The following is a 12882-nucleotide window of genomic DNA, read 5'->3' on the forward strand; positions in this document are numbered from 1 at the left end:
GCACGTGGCGTGACAGAAACCTCCTCCCATGAATAATAAACTGGGGGAGCTCCACCGATGCATTTTTAACTGAAGCCGAACATGAATATTCTGAGTTCTGCTGAAGCTCCGCCTCCTCCACCCGCTGAACCTGCTGATGGCGCCGCCTCCTCCACCCGCTGAACCTGCTGATGGCGCCTCCTCCACCCGCTGAACCTGCTGATGGCGCCTCCTCCTCCATCCGCTGAACCTGCTGATGGCGCCTCCTCCACCCGCTGAACCTGCTGATGGCGCCTCCTCCTCCACCCGCAGTCAGCCCCCGACCTTCTGTTTGAACACGCTTTAAAGGGCCACGCCGTGTTTTTTCCTGCTTCATTCTCTGGGAATCCTGTGTTTGTTCCGGTCCTGCTGGGTCCGGTTTGTTTGTTCAGCTGCAGAAACCTCAGAACCTCAGTGTTTCCATCAGGAAGTTCTGACCCGTGTCCAGTTTAATCTGCTTCTCTCTGAGGTCTTTGTGGGACTCTTTGAAGTCGTTTTCTGCTCATCTGGTGTCTTCTTGGTGGTTTTTACTGCTTCTGTGGCACATCTGCAGCTGTTGGCAGCTGGATCTGCAGCTGTTGGCAGCTCATCTGCCAGCTGTTGGCAGCTGGATCTGCCAGCTGTTGGCAGCTGGATCTGCAGCTGTTGGCAGCTGGATCTGCAGCTGTTTGCAGCTCATCTGCAGCTGTTGGCAGCTGGATCTGCAGCTGTTGGCAGCTGGATCTGCAGCTGTTGGCAGCTGGATCTGCAGCTGTTGGCAGCTGGATCTGCCAGCTGTTGGCAGCTGGATCTGCAGCTGTTGGCAGCTGGATCTGCAGCTGTTTGCAGCTCATCTGCCAGCTGTTGGCAGCTGGATCTGCAGCTGTTGGCAGCTGGATCGGCAGCTGTTGGCAGCTGGATCTGCAGCTGTTGGCAGCTGGATCTGCAGCTGTTGGCAGCTGGATCGGCAGCTGTTGGCAGCTGGATCTGCAGCTGTTGGCAGCTGGATCTGCAGCTGTTGGCAGCTGGATCTGACGGGTTCGCTTCCTGTTTTCTGTAAAATCTGCAGCTGTTTCACTTCTTTACACTAAAACCAGCTGTGTGCTGGTCATGTGACCTCTGACCTCTGACCTCTGTAGTGAGACTGAAACTTTTTCTCAGAGACTTGTTTCCGTGAACCAGAACCCCCCCCCTGGTTTGGACCGTGTGTGTGTGGGGGGGGGGGGGGTAAATGTATTTACACACACTGCTGAACTCTTTTCGGGTTCAAAGAGCAGCTTTTTGAGGATGTTTAGTTATTGATGATCAGACAATGAATCGAAAGGAGTTCGACTCTTTGAGCAGAACCAGAGCCAAGTTCACCCGGTTCTGGTTCTGCAAGGATTCAGATCTGGATCTACTTGTTTTCCTGAATGAATCATAAAATATGTGAAATGTTTCAAAGAAACTGTGCATTCAGACGCTAACGTTAACTGTTAACGGGGGGGGACTCGATGGGGAGAGCTGGATGGCGGCGGTAGCTCGTCGTCACTGGTAACCGTGAAATACCGCCTTAAAACAGCCTGACTGAGTTTTATGACCACCTTAAACAAACCTTTCACACTGGTAACCGTAGTAATATGTCGGGAGTTTCTTGGTGAAGTCACATGAAAACAAGCTAATTTGCTTCGTTTTGTCGTGTTCAGTTTCCTATTCGCTGCGTCTCGTTCTCTGCCAGCTTGGCGCCATTTTCATTCTTTTCATTGGATCACTTGCTGGTGACGACTGGGTGGAAGCTGCTGATTGGTTGAGAAGCTTTCACTGTTTCAGGGAGAATCTCACAGTGAAAACAAGCTGTTTCCCCCTGAAACGGACCAGCAGAACCGGACCAGGAGCTGTTCCTGGTCCGGTTCTGCTGCTGAGGGTTTGGAACCTGCAGCAGAACCGGACCAGGAGCTGCTGCTGAGGGTTTGGAACCTGCAGCAGAACCGGACCAGGAGCTGTTCCTGGTTCGGTTCTGCTGCTGAGGGTTTGGAACCTGCAGCAGAACCGGACCAGGAGCTGCTGCTGTGGGTTTGGAACCTGCAGCAGAACCGGACCAGGAGCTGTTCCTGGTTCGGTTCTGCTGCTGAGGGTTTGGAACCTGCAGCAGAACCGGACCAGGAGCTGTTCCTGGTTCGGTTCTGCTGCTGTGGGTTTGGTCGTCTGTAATCTGGGTCTCAGCGGTCAGGAACTCGTTTCCTCTGTTCGCTGCTCCAGCTGCAGCGGTTCTGCTGAGCAGAACGGGCCTCAATAATTAAACTGCAGCACATTTATGATTCTGCAGAGTGGGTCGGAGATGAACCCGTTTATGACAGAGTTTAACTAAGCTGTGATTGGCTGCCCCCCCCCCCTGTGTCTGCAGCCCCCTCCCTGATGGCCCATCGCTTCGTGACGGTGCGGCGAGGAAGCCCGGCAGCACGCAGCGGGCAGGTTCAGCCCGGAGACCAGCTGGAGGCGGTGGAGGGGCGGCCCGTCGCCGGGCTGCAGCACCGGGACCTGGCCCAGATCCTGAGGAGGGCGGGAAACACGCTGAGGCTGAGTCTGACGCCGCGACAGCGTACGATGACACGTCCGCACGCACGGTCCAATCACACGGCTTACACGAGCACCATGGCAACCAGGCTGACATGTCCCCCCCCCCCCTGTCTCCTCAGAATCGTCCCTCTCAGAAGGAGCCGAGCTCGACCTCGATGGCCGCGGGATCAAAGGGTCCAGAAGGTCAAAGGTCACTGTCACAGCTGTCACATAGGTCCTCAGAATATGTTGTACCAGAACCAGAACCAGAACCAGTACACTGTAAAAAATACCAGAACCAGAACCAATACACAGTAAAAAGTACCAGAACCAATACACTGTAAACAGAACCAGAACCAGTACCAGTACACAGTACACAGTACACAGTAAAAAATACCAGAACCAGTACACTGTAAACAGAACCAGAACCAGAACAAGTACACTGTAAAAAATACCAGAACCAGAACCAATACACAGTAAAAAGTACCAGAACCAATACACTGTAAACAGAACCAGAACCAGAACAAGTACACAGTAAACATAACCAGAACCAGTACACAGTAAACAGAACCAGAACCAGAACAAGTACACTGTAAAAAATACCAGAACCAGTACACTGTAAACAGAACCAGAACCAGAACAAGTACACTGTAAAAAATACCAGAACCAGAACCAATACACAGTAAAAAGTACCAGAACCAATACACTGTAAACAGAACCAGAACCAGAACAAGTACACAGTAAACATAACCAGAACCAGTACACTGTAAACAGAACCAGAACCAGAACCAGTACCAGTACACAGTAAACAGTAGCAGAACCAGTACACAGTACACAGTACACAGTACACAGTAAACAGAACCAGTACCAGTACACAGTACACAGAACCAGAACCAGAACCAGTACCAGTACACAGTAAACAGAACCAGAACCAGAACCAGTACCAGTACACAGTACACTGTAAACAGAACCAGTACCAGTACACAGTACACAGTAAACAGAACCAGTACCAGAACCAGTACCAGTACCAGTACACAGTACACAGTACACAGTACACAGTAAACAGAACCAGAACCAGAACCAGAACCAGTACCAGTACCAGTACCAGTACACAGTAAACAGTAGCAGAACCAGTACACTGTACACAGTAAACAGAACCAGAACCAGAACCAGTACCAGTACCAGTACACTGTAAACAGAACCAGAACCAGTACCAGTACACAGTACACAGTAAACAGAACCAGAACCCGTACCAGTACCAGTACACTGTAAACAGAACCAGAACCAGTACCAGTACCAGTACACAGTACACAGTAAACAGAACCAGAACCAGTACCAGTACACAGTACACAGTAAACAGAACCAGAACCAGAACCAGTACCAGTACCAGTACACAGTACACAGTACACAGTAAACAGAACCAGAACCCGTACCAGTACCAGTACACTGTAAACAGAACCAGAACCAGTACCAGTACACAGTAAACAGAACCAGTACCAGAACCAGTACCAGTACCAGTACACAGTACACAGTACACAGTACACAGTAAACAGAACCAGAACCAGAACCAGAACCAGTACCAGTACCAGTACACAGTAAACAGTAGCAGAAGCAGTACACTGTACACAGTAAACAGAACCAGAACCAGTACCAGTACCAGTACACTGTAAACAGAACCAGAACCAGAACCAGTACCAGTACACAGTACACAGTAAACAGAACCAGAACCCGTACCAGTACACTGTAAACAGAACCAGAACCAGTACCAGTACACAGTACACTGTAAACAGAACCAGTACACTGTAAACAGAACCAGTACACAGTACACAGTAAACAGAACCAGAACCAGAACACATCCTCTCTGCAGTGGTACTCTTCAGTATGTTGTGGTCCCAGCACTTTGTTCTGTCTGGCAGGATGAGTCCAGGTTCTACAACGTGGCTCTGGAACGCGGCCCAACTGGTTTCGGGTTTTCTCTGAGGGGGGGCAGCGAGTACAACATGGGCCTTTATGTTCTGGGACTGATGGACGGGGGGCCGGCCCAGCGCAGCAACAAGATACAGGTACAGGTGCACACTGGTGCGTTTGGTTATAACCAGTAACCTGGAAGATTTGTGACATCATCAAATGGTCAGACTGTTACTGGGAGGGGGCCACCAACAGGTGTGACACCAGCAGGTGTGACACCAACAGGTGTGACACCAACAGGTGTGACACCAGCAGGTGTGACAGTTGCAGGTGTGACACCAACAGGTGTGACAGTTGCAGGTGTGACACCAACAGGTGTGACACCAACAGGTGTGACACCAACAGGTGTGACAGTTGCAGGTGTGACAGTTGCAGGTGTGACACCAACAGGTGTGACACCAACAGATGTGACACCAACAGGTGTGACACCAACAGGTGTGACAGTTGCAGGTGTGACACCAACAGATGTGACACCAACAGGTGTGACACCAACAGATGTGACAGTTGCAGGTGTGACAGTTGCAGGTGTGACACCAACAGGTGTGACACCAACAGATGTGACACCAACAGGTGTGACACCAACAGGTGTGACACCAACAGGTGTGACAGTTGCAGGTGTGACACCAACAGGTGTGACAGTTGCAGGTGTGACACCAACAGATGTGACACCAACAGGTGTGACACCAACAGGTGTGACAGTTGCAGGTGTGACAGTTGCAGGTGTGACACCAACAGGTGTGACACCAACAGATGTGACACCAACAGGTGTGACACCAACAGGTGTGACACCAACAGGTGTGACAGTTGCAGGTGTGACACCAACAGGTGTGACAGTTGCAGGTGTGACACCAACAGATGTGACACCAACAGGTGTGACACCAACAGGTGTGACACCAGCAGGTGTGACAGTTGCAGGTGTGACACCAACAGGTGTGACACCAACAGATGTGACACCAACAGGTGTGACACCAACAGATGTGACACCAACAGGTGTGACACCAACAGGTGTGACAGTTGCAGGTGTGACACCAACAGGTGTGACACCAACAGATGTGACACCAACAGGTGTGACACCAACAGGTGTGACACCAACAGGTGTGACAGTTGCAGGTGTGACACCAACAGGTGTGACACCAACAGATGTGACACCAACAGGTGTGACACCAACAGATGTGACACCAACAGGTGTGACACCAACAGGTGTGACAGTTGCAGGTGTGACACCAACAGGTGTGACACCAACAGATGTGACACCAACAGGTGTGACACCAACAGGTGTGACAGTTGCAGGTGTGACACCAACAGGTGTGACACCAACAGATGTGACACCAACAGGTGTGACACCAACAGGTGTGACAGTTGCAGGTGTGACAGTTGCAGGTGTGACACCAACAGATGTGACACCAACAGGTGTGACACCAACAGATGTGACACCAACAGGTGTGACACCAACAGGTGTGACAGTTGCAGGTGTGACAGTTGCAGGTGTGACACCAACAGGTGTGACAGTTGCAGGTGTGACACCAACAGGTGTGACACCAACAGGTGTGACAGTTGCAGGTGTGACAGTTGCAGGTGTGACACCAACAGGTGTGACAGTTGCAGGTGTGACAGTTGCAGGTGTGACACCAACAGGTGTGACACCAACAGATGTGACACCAACAGGTGTGACACCAACAGGTGTGACAGTTGCAGGTGTGACACCAACAGGTGTGACACCAACAGATGTGACACCAACAGGTGTGACACCAACAGGTGTGACAGTTGCAGGTGTGACACCAACAGGTGTGACACCAACAGATGTGACACCAACAGGTGTGACACCAACAGGTGTGACAGTTGCAGGTGTGACAGTTGCAGGTGTGACACCAACAGATGTGACACCAACAGGTGTGACACCAACAGATGTGACACCAACAGGTGTGACACCAACAGGTGTGACAGTTGCAGGTGTGACAGTTGCAGGTGTGACACCAACAGGTGTGACAGTTGCAGGTGTGACACCAACAGGTGTGACACCAACAGGTGTGACAGTTGCAGGTGTGACAGTTGCAGGTGTGACACCAACAGGTGTGACAGTTGCAGGTGTGACAGTTGCAGGTGTGACACCAACAGGTGTGACAGTTGCAGGTGTGACACCAACAGGTGTGACACCAACAGATGTGACACCAACAGGTGTGACACCAACAGGTGTGACAGTTGCAGGTGTGACAGTTGCAGGTGTGACACCAACAGGTGTGACACCAACAGATGTGACACCAACAGGTGTGACAGTTGCAGGTGTGACACCAACAGGTGTGACAGTTGCAGGTGTGACACCAACAGGTGTGACACCAACAGATGTGACACCAACAGGTGTGACACCAACAGGTGTGACAGTTGCAGGTGTGACAGTTGCAGGTGTGACACCAACAGATGTGACACCAACAGATGTGACACCAACAGGTGTGACACCAACAGGTGTGACAGTTGCAGGTGTGACAGTTGCAGGTGTGACACCAACAGGTGTGACAGTTGCAGGTGTGACACCAACAGGTGTGACACCAACAGGTGTGACACCAACAGATGTGACACCAACAGGTGTGACACCAACAGGTGTGACAGTTGCAGGTGTGACACCAACAGGTGTGACACCAACAGGTGTGACACCAACAGGTGTGACACCAACAGATGTGACACCAACAGGTGTGACACCAACAGGTGTGACAGTTGCAGGTGTGACACCAACAGATGTGACACCAACAGGTGTGACACCAACAGGTGTGACACCAACAGGTGTGACAGCTGCAGGTGTGACACCAACAGATGTGACACCAACAGGTGTGACACCAACAGGTGTGACAGTTGCAGGTGTGACAGTTGCAGATGTGACACCAACAGGTGTGACAGTTGCAGGTGTGACACCAACAGGTGTGACACCAACAGATGTGACACCAACAGGTGTGACAGCTGCAGGTGTGACACCAACAGATGTGACACCAACAGGTGTGACACCAACAGGTGTGACACCAACAGATGTGACACCAACAGGTGTGACAGTTGCAGGTGTGACACCAACAGGTGTGACAGATGCAGATGTGACACCAACAGGTGTGACAGTTGCAGGTGTGACACCAACAGATGTGACACCAACAGGTGTGACAGCTGCAGGTGTGACACCAACAGATGTGACACCAACAGGTGTGACAGTTGCAGGTGTGACACCAACAGGTGTGACAGATGCAGATGTGACACCAACAGGTGTGACAGTTGCAGGTGTGACACCAACAGATGTGACACCAACAGGTGTGACAGCTGCAGGTGTGACACCAACAGATGTGACAGTTGCAGGTGTGACACCAACAGGTGTGACACCAACAGGTGTGACACCAACAGATGTGACACCAACAGGTGTGACACCAACAGGTGTGACAGTTGCAGGTGTGACACCAACAGGTGTGACAGTTGCAGGTGTGACACCAACAGGTGTGACACCAACAGGTGTGACAGTTGCAGGTGTGACACCAACAGATGTGACACCAACAGGTGTGACACCAACAGGTGTGACAGCTGCAGGTGTGACACCAACAGATGTGACACCAACAGGTGTGACAGTTGCAGGTGTGACAGTTGCAGATGTGACACCAACAGGTGTGACACCAACAGATGTGACACCAACAGGTGTGACAGCTGCAGGTGTGACACCAACAGATGTGACACCAACAGGTGTGACACCAACAGGTGTGACAGTTGCAGGTGTGACAGTTGCAGGTGTGACACCAACAGGTGTGACAGTTGCAGGTGTGACACCAACAGGTGTGACACCAACAGATGTGACACCAACAGGTGTGACAGCTGCAGGTGTGACACCAACAGATGTGACACCAACAGGTGTGACAGCTGCAGGTGTGACACCAACAGGTGTGACAGTTGCAGATGTGACACCAACAGGTGTGACAGTTGCAGGTGTGACACCAACAGGTGTGACACCAACAGGTGTGACACCAACAGATGTGACACCAACAGGTGTGACAGTTGCAGGTGTGACACCAACAGATGTGACACCAACAGGTGTGACACCAACAGATGTGACACCAACAGGTGTGACACCAACAGATGTGACACCAACAGGTGTGACAGCTGCAGGTGTGACACCAACAGATGTGACACCAACAGGTGTGACAGCTGCAGGTGTGACACCAACAGGTGTGACAGCTGCAGGTGTGACACCAACAGGTGTGACAGTTGCAGGTGTGACACCAACAGGTGTGACACCAACAGGTGTGACAGTTGCAGGTGTGACACCAACAGATGTGACACCAACAGGTGTGACACCAACAGGTGTGACACCAACAGGTGTGACAGCTGCAGGTGTGACACCAACAGGTGTGACAGTTCCAGGTGTGACACCAACAGGTGTGACACCAACAGGTGTGACAGCTGCAGGTGTGACAGTTCCAGGTGTGACACCAACAGGTGTGACACCAACAGGTGTGACAGCTGCAGGTGTGACAGTTCCAGGTGTGACACCAACAGGTGTGACACCAACAGGTGTGACAGTTGCAGGTGTGACATCAACAGATGTGACACCAACAGGTGTGACACCAACAGGTGTGACAGTTGCAGGTGTGACACCAACAGGTGTGACAGTTGCAGGTGTGACACCAACAGGTGTGACACCAACAGGTGTGACAGCTGCAGGTGTGACACCAACAGGTGTGACAGTTCCAGGTGTGACACCAACAGGTGTGACACCAACAGGTGTGACAGCTGCAGGTGTGACAGTTCCAGGTGTGACACCAACAGGTGTGACACCAACAGGTGTGACAGCTGCAGGTGTGACAGCTGCAGGTGTGACACCAACAGGTGTGACAGTTCCAGGTGTGACACCAACAGGTGTGACACCAACAGGTGTGACAGTTGCAGGTGTGACATCAACAGATGTGACACCAACAGGTGTGACAGTTGCAGGTGTGACACCAACAGGTGTGACAGTTGCAGGTGTGACACCAACAGGTGTGACACCAACAGGTGTGACAGCTGCAGGTGTGACACCAACAGGTGTGACAGTTCCAGGTGTGACACCAACAGGTGTGACAGCTGCAGGTGTGACAGTTCCAGGTGTGACACCAACAGGTGTGACAGCTGCAGGTGTGACAGCTGCAGGTGTGACACCAACAGGTGTGACAGTTGCAGGTGTGACAGCTGCAGGTGTGACACCAACAGGTGTGACAGTTCCAGGTGTGACACCAACAGGTGTGACACCAACAGGTGTGACAGCTGCAGGTGTGACAGCTGCAGGTGTGACACCAACAGGTGTGACAGTTGCAGGTGTGACAGTTGCAGGTGTGACACCAACAGGTGTGACACCAACAGGTGTGACAGTTGCAGGTGTGACACCAACAGGTGTGACACCCAGAGGCTGCAGAGCACATCACAGCCATTGATCACAGCTGCTGAACATGGGCTTGGCCTGAAGGGGGCGCCACAGACTGTCAGACTGAGTGAAACTAGCTTTTCGTTGGTGGTAACCAGGTGTGTTCCCGTGCTGCAGGTGTCTGACCAGCTGGTGGAGATAAACGGTGACAGCACGGCAGGAATGACTCACAGTCAGGCTGTGGAGCAGATCCGCAGGGGGGGGCAGAGAATCCATCTCGTGCTGAAGAAGGGAAACGGATATGTGCCCGACTATGGTGAGAATCACACACCGACCTCAGATCTGTGCAACACCTGAAGCACAGGTGGCACCAGACTGTCTCTGCTTCAACTCTGTCCTCCAGCTTCCTCCTTTATGGCTCTGCAGTCAGGTTTGTGTGGAGCACAGTTTAAGGACTCAGGCCCAGGGGCCCCCGGGGTCAGGGGTCAGGGGTCAGGGGTCAGGGGTCCGCAGATAAAGAGCCAGAGAAAATGAGAAAAGTGTCTGTGACACAGATCTGAAAAGGAAAAGTTCCTGTTCATATCTGAACATCTGTGAGCTTTGGTTTTAATACTTTAACATTATGCAGATGTTTCTGCTGACTTCCTGTCAGGAGGCTTTTATTTTGAATACCGGAACTATAAGTACTTCCTGTTGGTCCTTGAAGTGATTGTGGACATTAAATCTTAGTCTTAGTCAGGGACGTGTCTATGATTTAAACACGGGGGGGGCTCAGCCCTCAGGAGATGAGATGGGAACATTTCCCGGTCAGCTGGAAGTCGTGGAACCAGCATTTCTCTTCTGATGGATTCTGATGTTCTTTTAAACACATCAAACCTGTGACCGAAAAGCTAAATGTTTGATGAAAGATAAGTTTCAGCTCCATCCTTCTGTCCTCGGTCACTATTTGGGTCAGTTAACGGTGGGCGAAAGTCCAGCTCCTCACAGAGTTTACTATTTAATTCTCCTTTCTGCACCCTCCTGTAACTCCTACTACTGCCAGGTTACGGCCCGGCTACTGCCAGGTTACGGCCAGGTTACGGCCAGGTTACGGCCCGGCTACTGCCAGGTTACGGCCAGGTTACGGCCCGGCTACGGACAGGTTACGGCCAGGTTACGGCCCGGTTACGGCCAGGTTACGGGCTGGTTATAGCCCGGCTACTGCCCGGCTACTGCCAGGTTACGGCCAGGTTACGGCCAGGCTACTGCCAGGTTACGGCCAGGCTACTGCCAGGTTACGGCCCGGCTACTGCCAGGTTACAGCCCAGCTACTGCCAGGTTACAGCCAGGTTACGGCCCGGTTACGGCCCGGCTACGGCCCGGCTACTGCCAGGTTACGGCCCAGCTACTGCCAGGTTACGGCCAGGTTACGGCCAGGCTACTGCCAGGTTACGGCCAGGCTACTGCCAGGTTACGGCCCGGCTACTGCCAGGTTACAGCCCAGCTACTGCCAGGTTACAGCCAGGTTACGGCCCGGTTATGGCCCGGCTACGGCCCAGTTACGGGCCGGTTATAGCCCGGCTACTGCCAGGTTACGGCCCGGCTACGGCCAGGTTACGGCCCGGTTATGGCCCGGCTACTGCCAGGTTACGGCCAGGTTACGGCCCAGTTACGGCTCGGCTACTGCCAGGTTACGGCCAGGTTACGGCCCGGTTACGGCCCAGTTACGGCTCGGCTACTGCCAGGTTACGGCCAGGTTACGGCCCGGTTACGGCTCGGCTACTGACAGGTTACAGCCCGGTTACAGCTCGGCTACTGCCAGGTTACAGCCCGGTTACGGCCCAGTTACGGCTCGGCTACTGCCAGGTTACGGCCCGGTTACGCCCAGGTTACGGACAGGTTACGGCTCGGCTACTGCCAGGTTACAGCCCAGTTACGGCCAGGTTACGGCTCGGCTACTGCCAGGTTACAGCCCGGTTACGGCTCGGCTACTGCCAGGTTACAGCCCAGTTACGGCTCGGCTACTGCCAGGTTACGGCCCGGTTACGGCCCAGTTACGGCTCGGCTACTGCCAGGTTACGGCCCGGTTACGGCCAGGTTACGGCCAGGTTACGGCTCGGCTACTGCCAGGTTACAGCCCGGTTACGGCTCGGCTACTGCCAGGTTACAGCCCGGTTACGGCTCGGCTACTACCAGGTTACGGCCCGGTTACGGCTCGGCTACTGCCAGGTTACGGCCCGGTTACGGCCAGGTTACGGCCCGGCTACTGCCAGGTTACGGCCCGGTTACGGCCCAGTTACGGCTCGGCTACTGCCAGGTTACGGCCCGGTTACGGCCAGGTTACGGACAGGTTACAGCCCGGTTACGGCTCGGCTACTGCCAGGTTACAGCCCAGTTACGGCTCGGCTACTGCCAGGTTACGGCCCGGTTACGGCCCAGTTACGGCTCGGCTACTGCCAGGTTACGGCCCGGTTACGGCCAGGTTACGGCCAGGTTACGGCTCGGCTACTGCCAGGTTACAGCCCGGTTACGGCTCGGCTACTGCCAGGTTACAGCCCGGTTACGGCTCGGCTACTACCAGGTTACGGCCCGGTTACGGCTCGGCTACTGCCAGGTTACGGCCCGGTTACGGCCAGGTTACGGCCCGGCTACTGCCAGGTTACGGCCCGGTTACGGCCCAGTTACGGCTCGGCTACTGCCAGGTTACGGCCCGGTTACGGCCCGGTTACGGCCAGGTTACGGACAGGTTACGGCTCGGCTACTGCCAGGTTACAGCCAGGTTACGGCTCGGCTACTGCCAGGTTACGTCCCGGTTACGGCCCAGTTACGGCCCGGTTACGGCCCGGTTATGGCTCGGTTACGGCTCGGCTACTACCAGGTTACAGCCAGGTTACGGCCCGGTTACGGCTCGGCTACTGCCAGGTTACAGCCAGGTTACGGCTCGGCTACTACAAGGTTACGGCCCGGTTACGGCTCGGCTACTACCAGGTTACAGCCAGGTTACGGCCCGGTTACGGCTCGGCTACTACCAGGTTACTGCCAGGTTA

General features: G+C 53.5%; 1 protein-coding gene across 2 annotated transcripts in view; it reads left to right on the forward strand.

Moving 5' to 3' along the window:
* LOC140271629 (membrane-associated guanylate kinase, WW and PDZ domain-containing protein 3-like) overlaps positions 1 to 12882 on the forward strand; it is a 68152-nt gene that overhangs the window by 48595 nt on the left and 6675 nt on the right. For both annotated transcript variants that reach the window (XM_072366910.1, XM_072366911.1), the window contains exons 17-20: positions 2381 to 2575; positions 2673 to 2743; positions 4449 to 4595; positions 10034 to 10172. In XM_072366910.1, coding sequence (XP_072223011.1) covers positions 2381 to 2575; positions 2673 to 2743; positions 4449 to 4595; positions 10034 to 10172 — 552 coding nt within the window. The remainder of the gene's footprint in view (positions 1 to 2380; positions 2576 to 2672; positions 2744 to 4448; positions 4596 to 10033; positions 10173 to 12882) is intronic.

This window comes from Leuresthes tenuis, unplaced genomic scaffold (genome assembly GCF_036924035.1).
Source record: "Leuresthes tenuis unplaced genomic scaffold, fLeuTen1.0.hap1 SCAF_16, whole genome shotgun sequence".
NCBI lineage: Eukaryota > Metazoa > Chordata > Actinopteri > Atheriniformes > Atherinopsidae > Leuresthes > Leuresthes tenuis.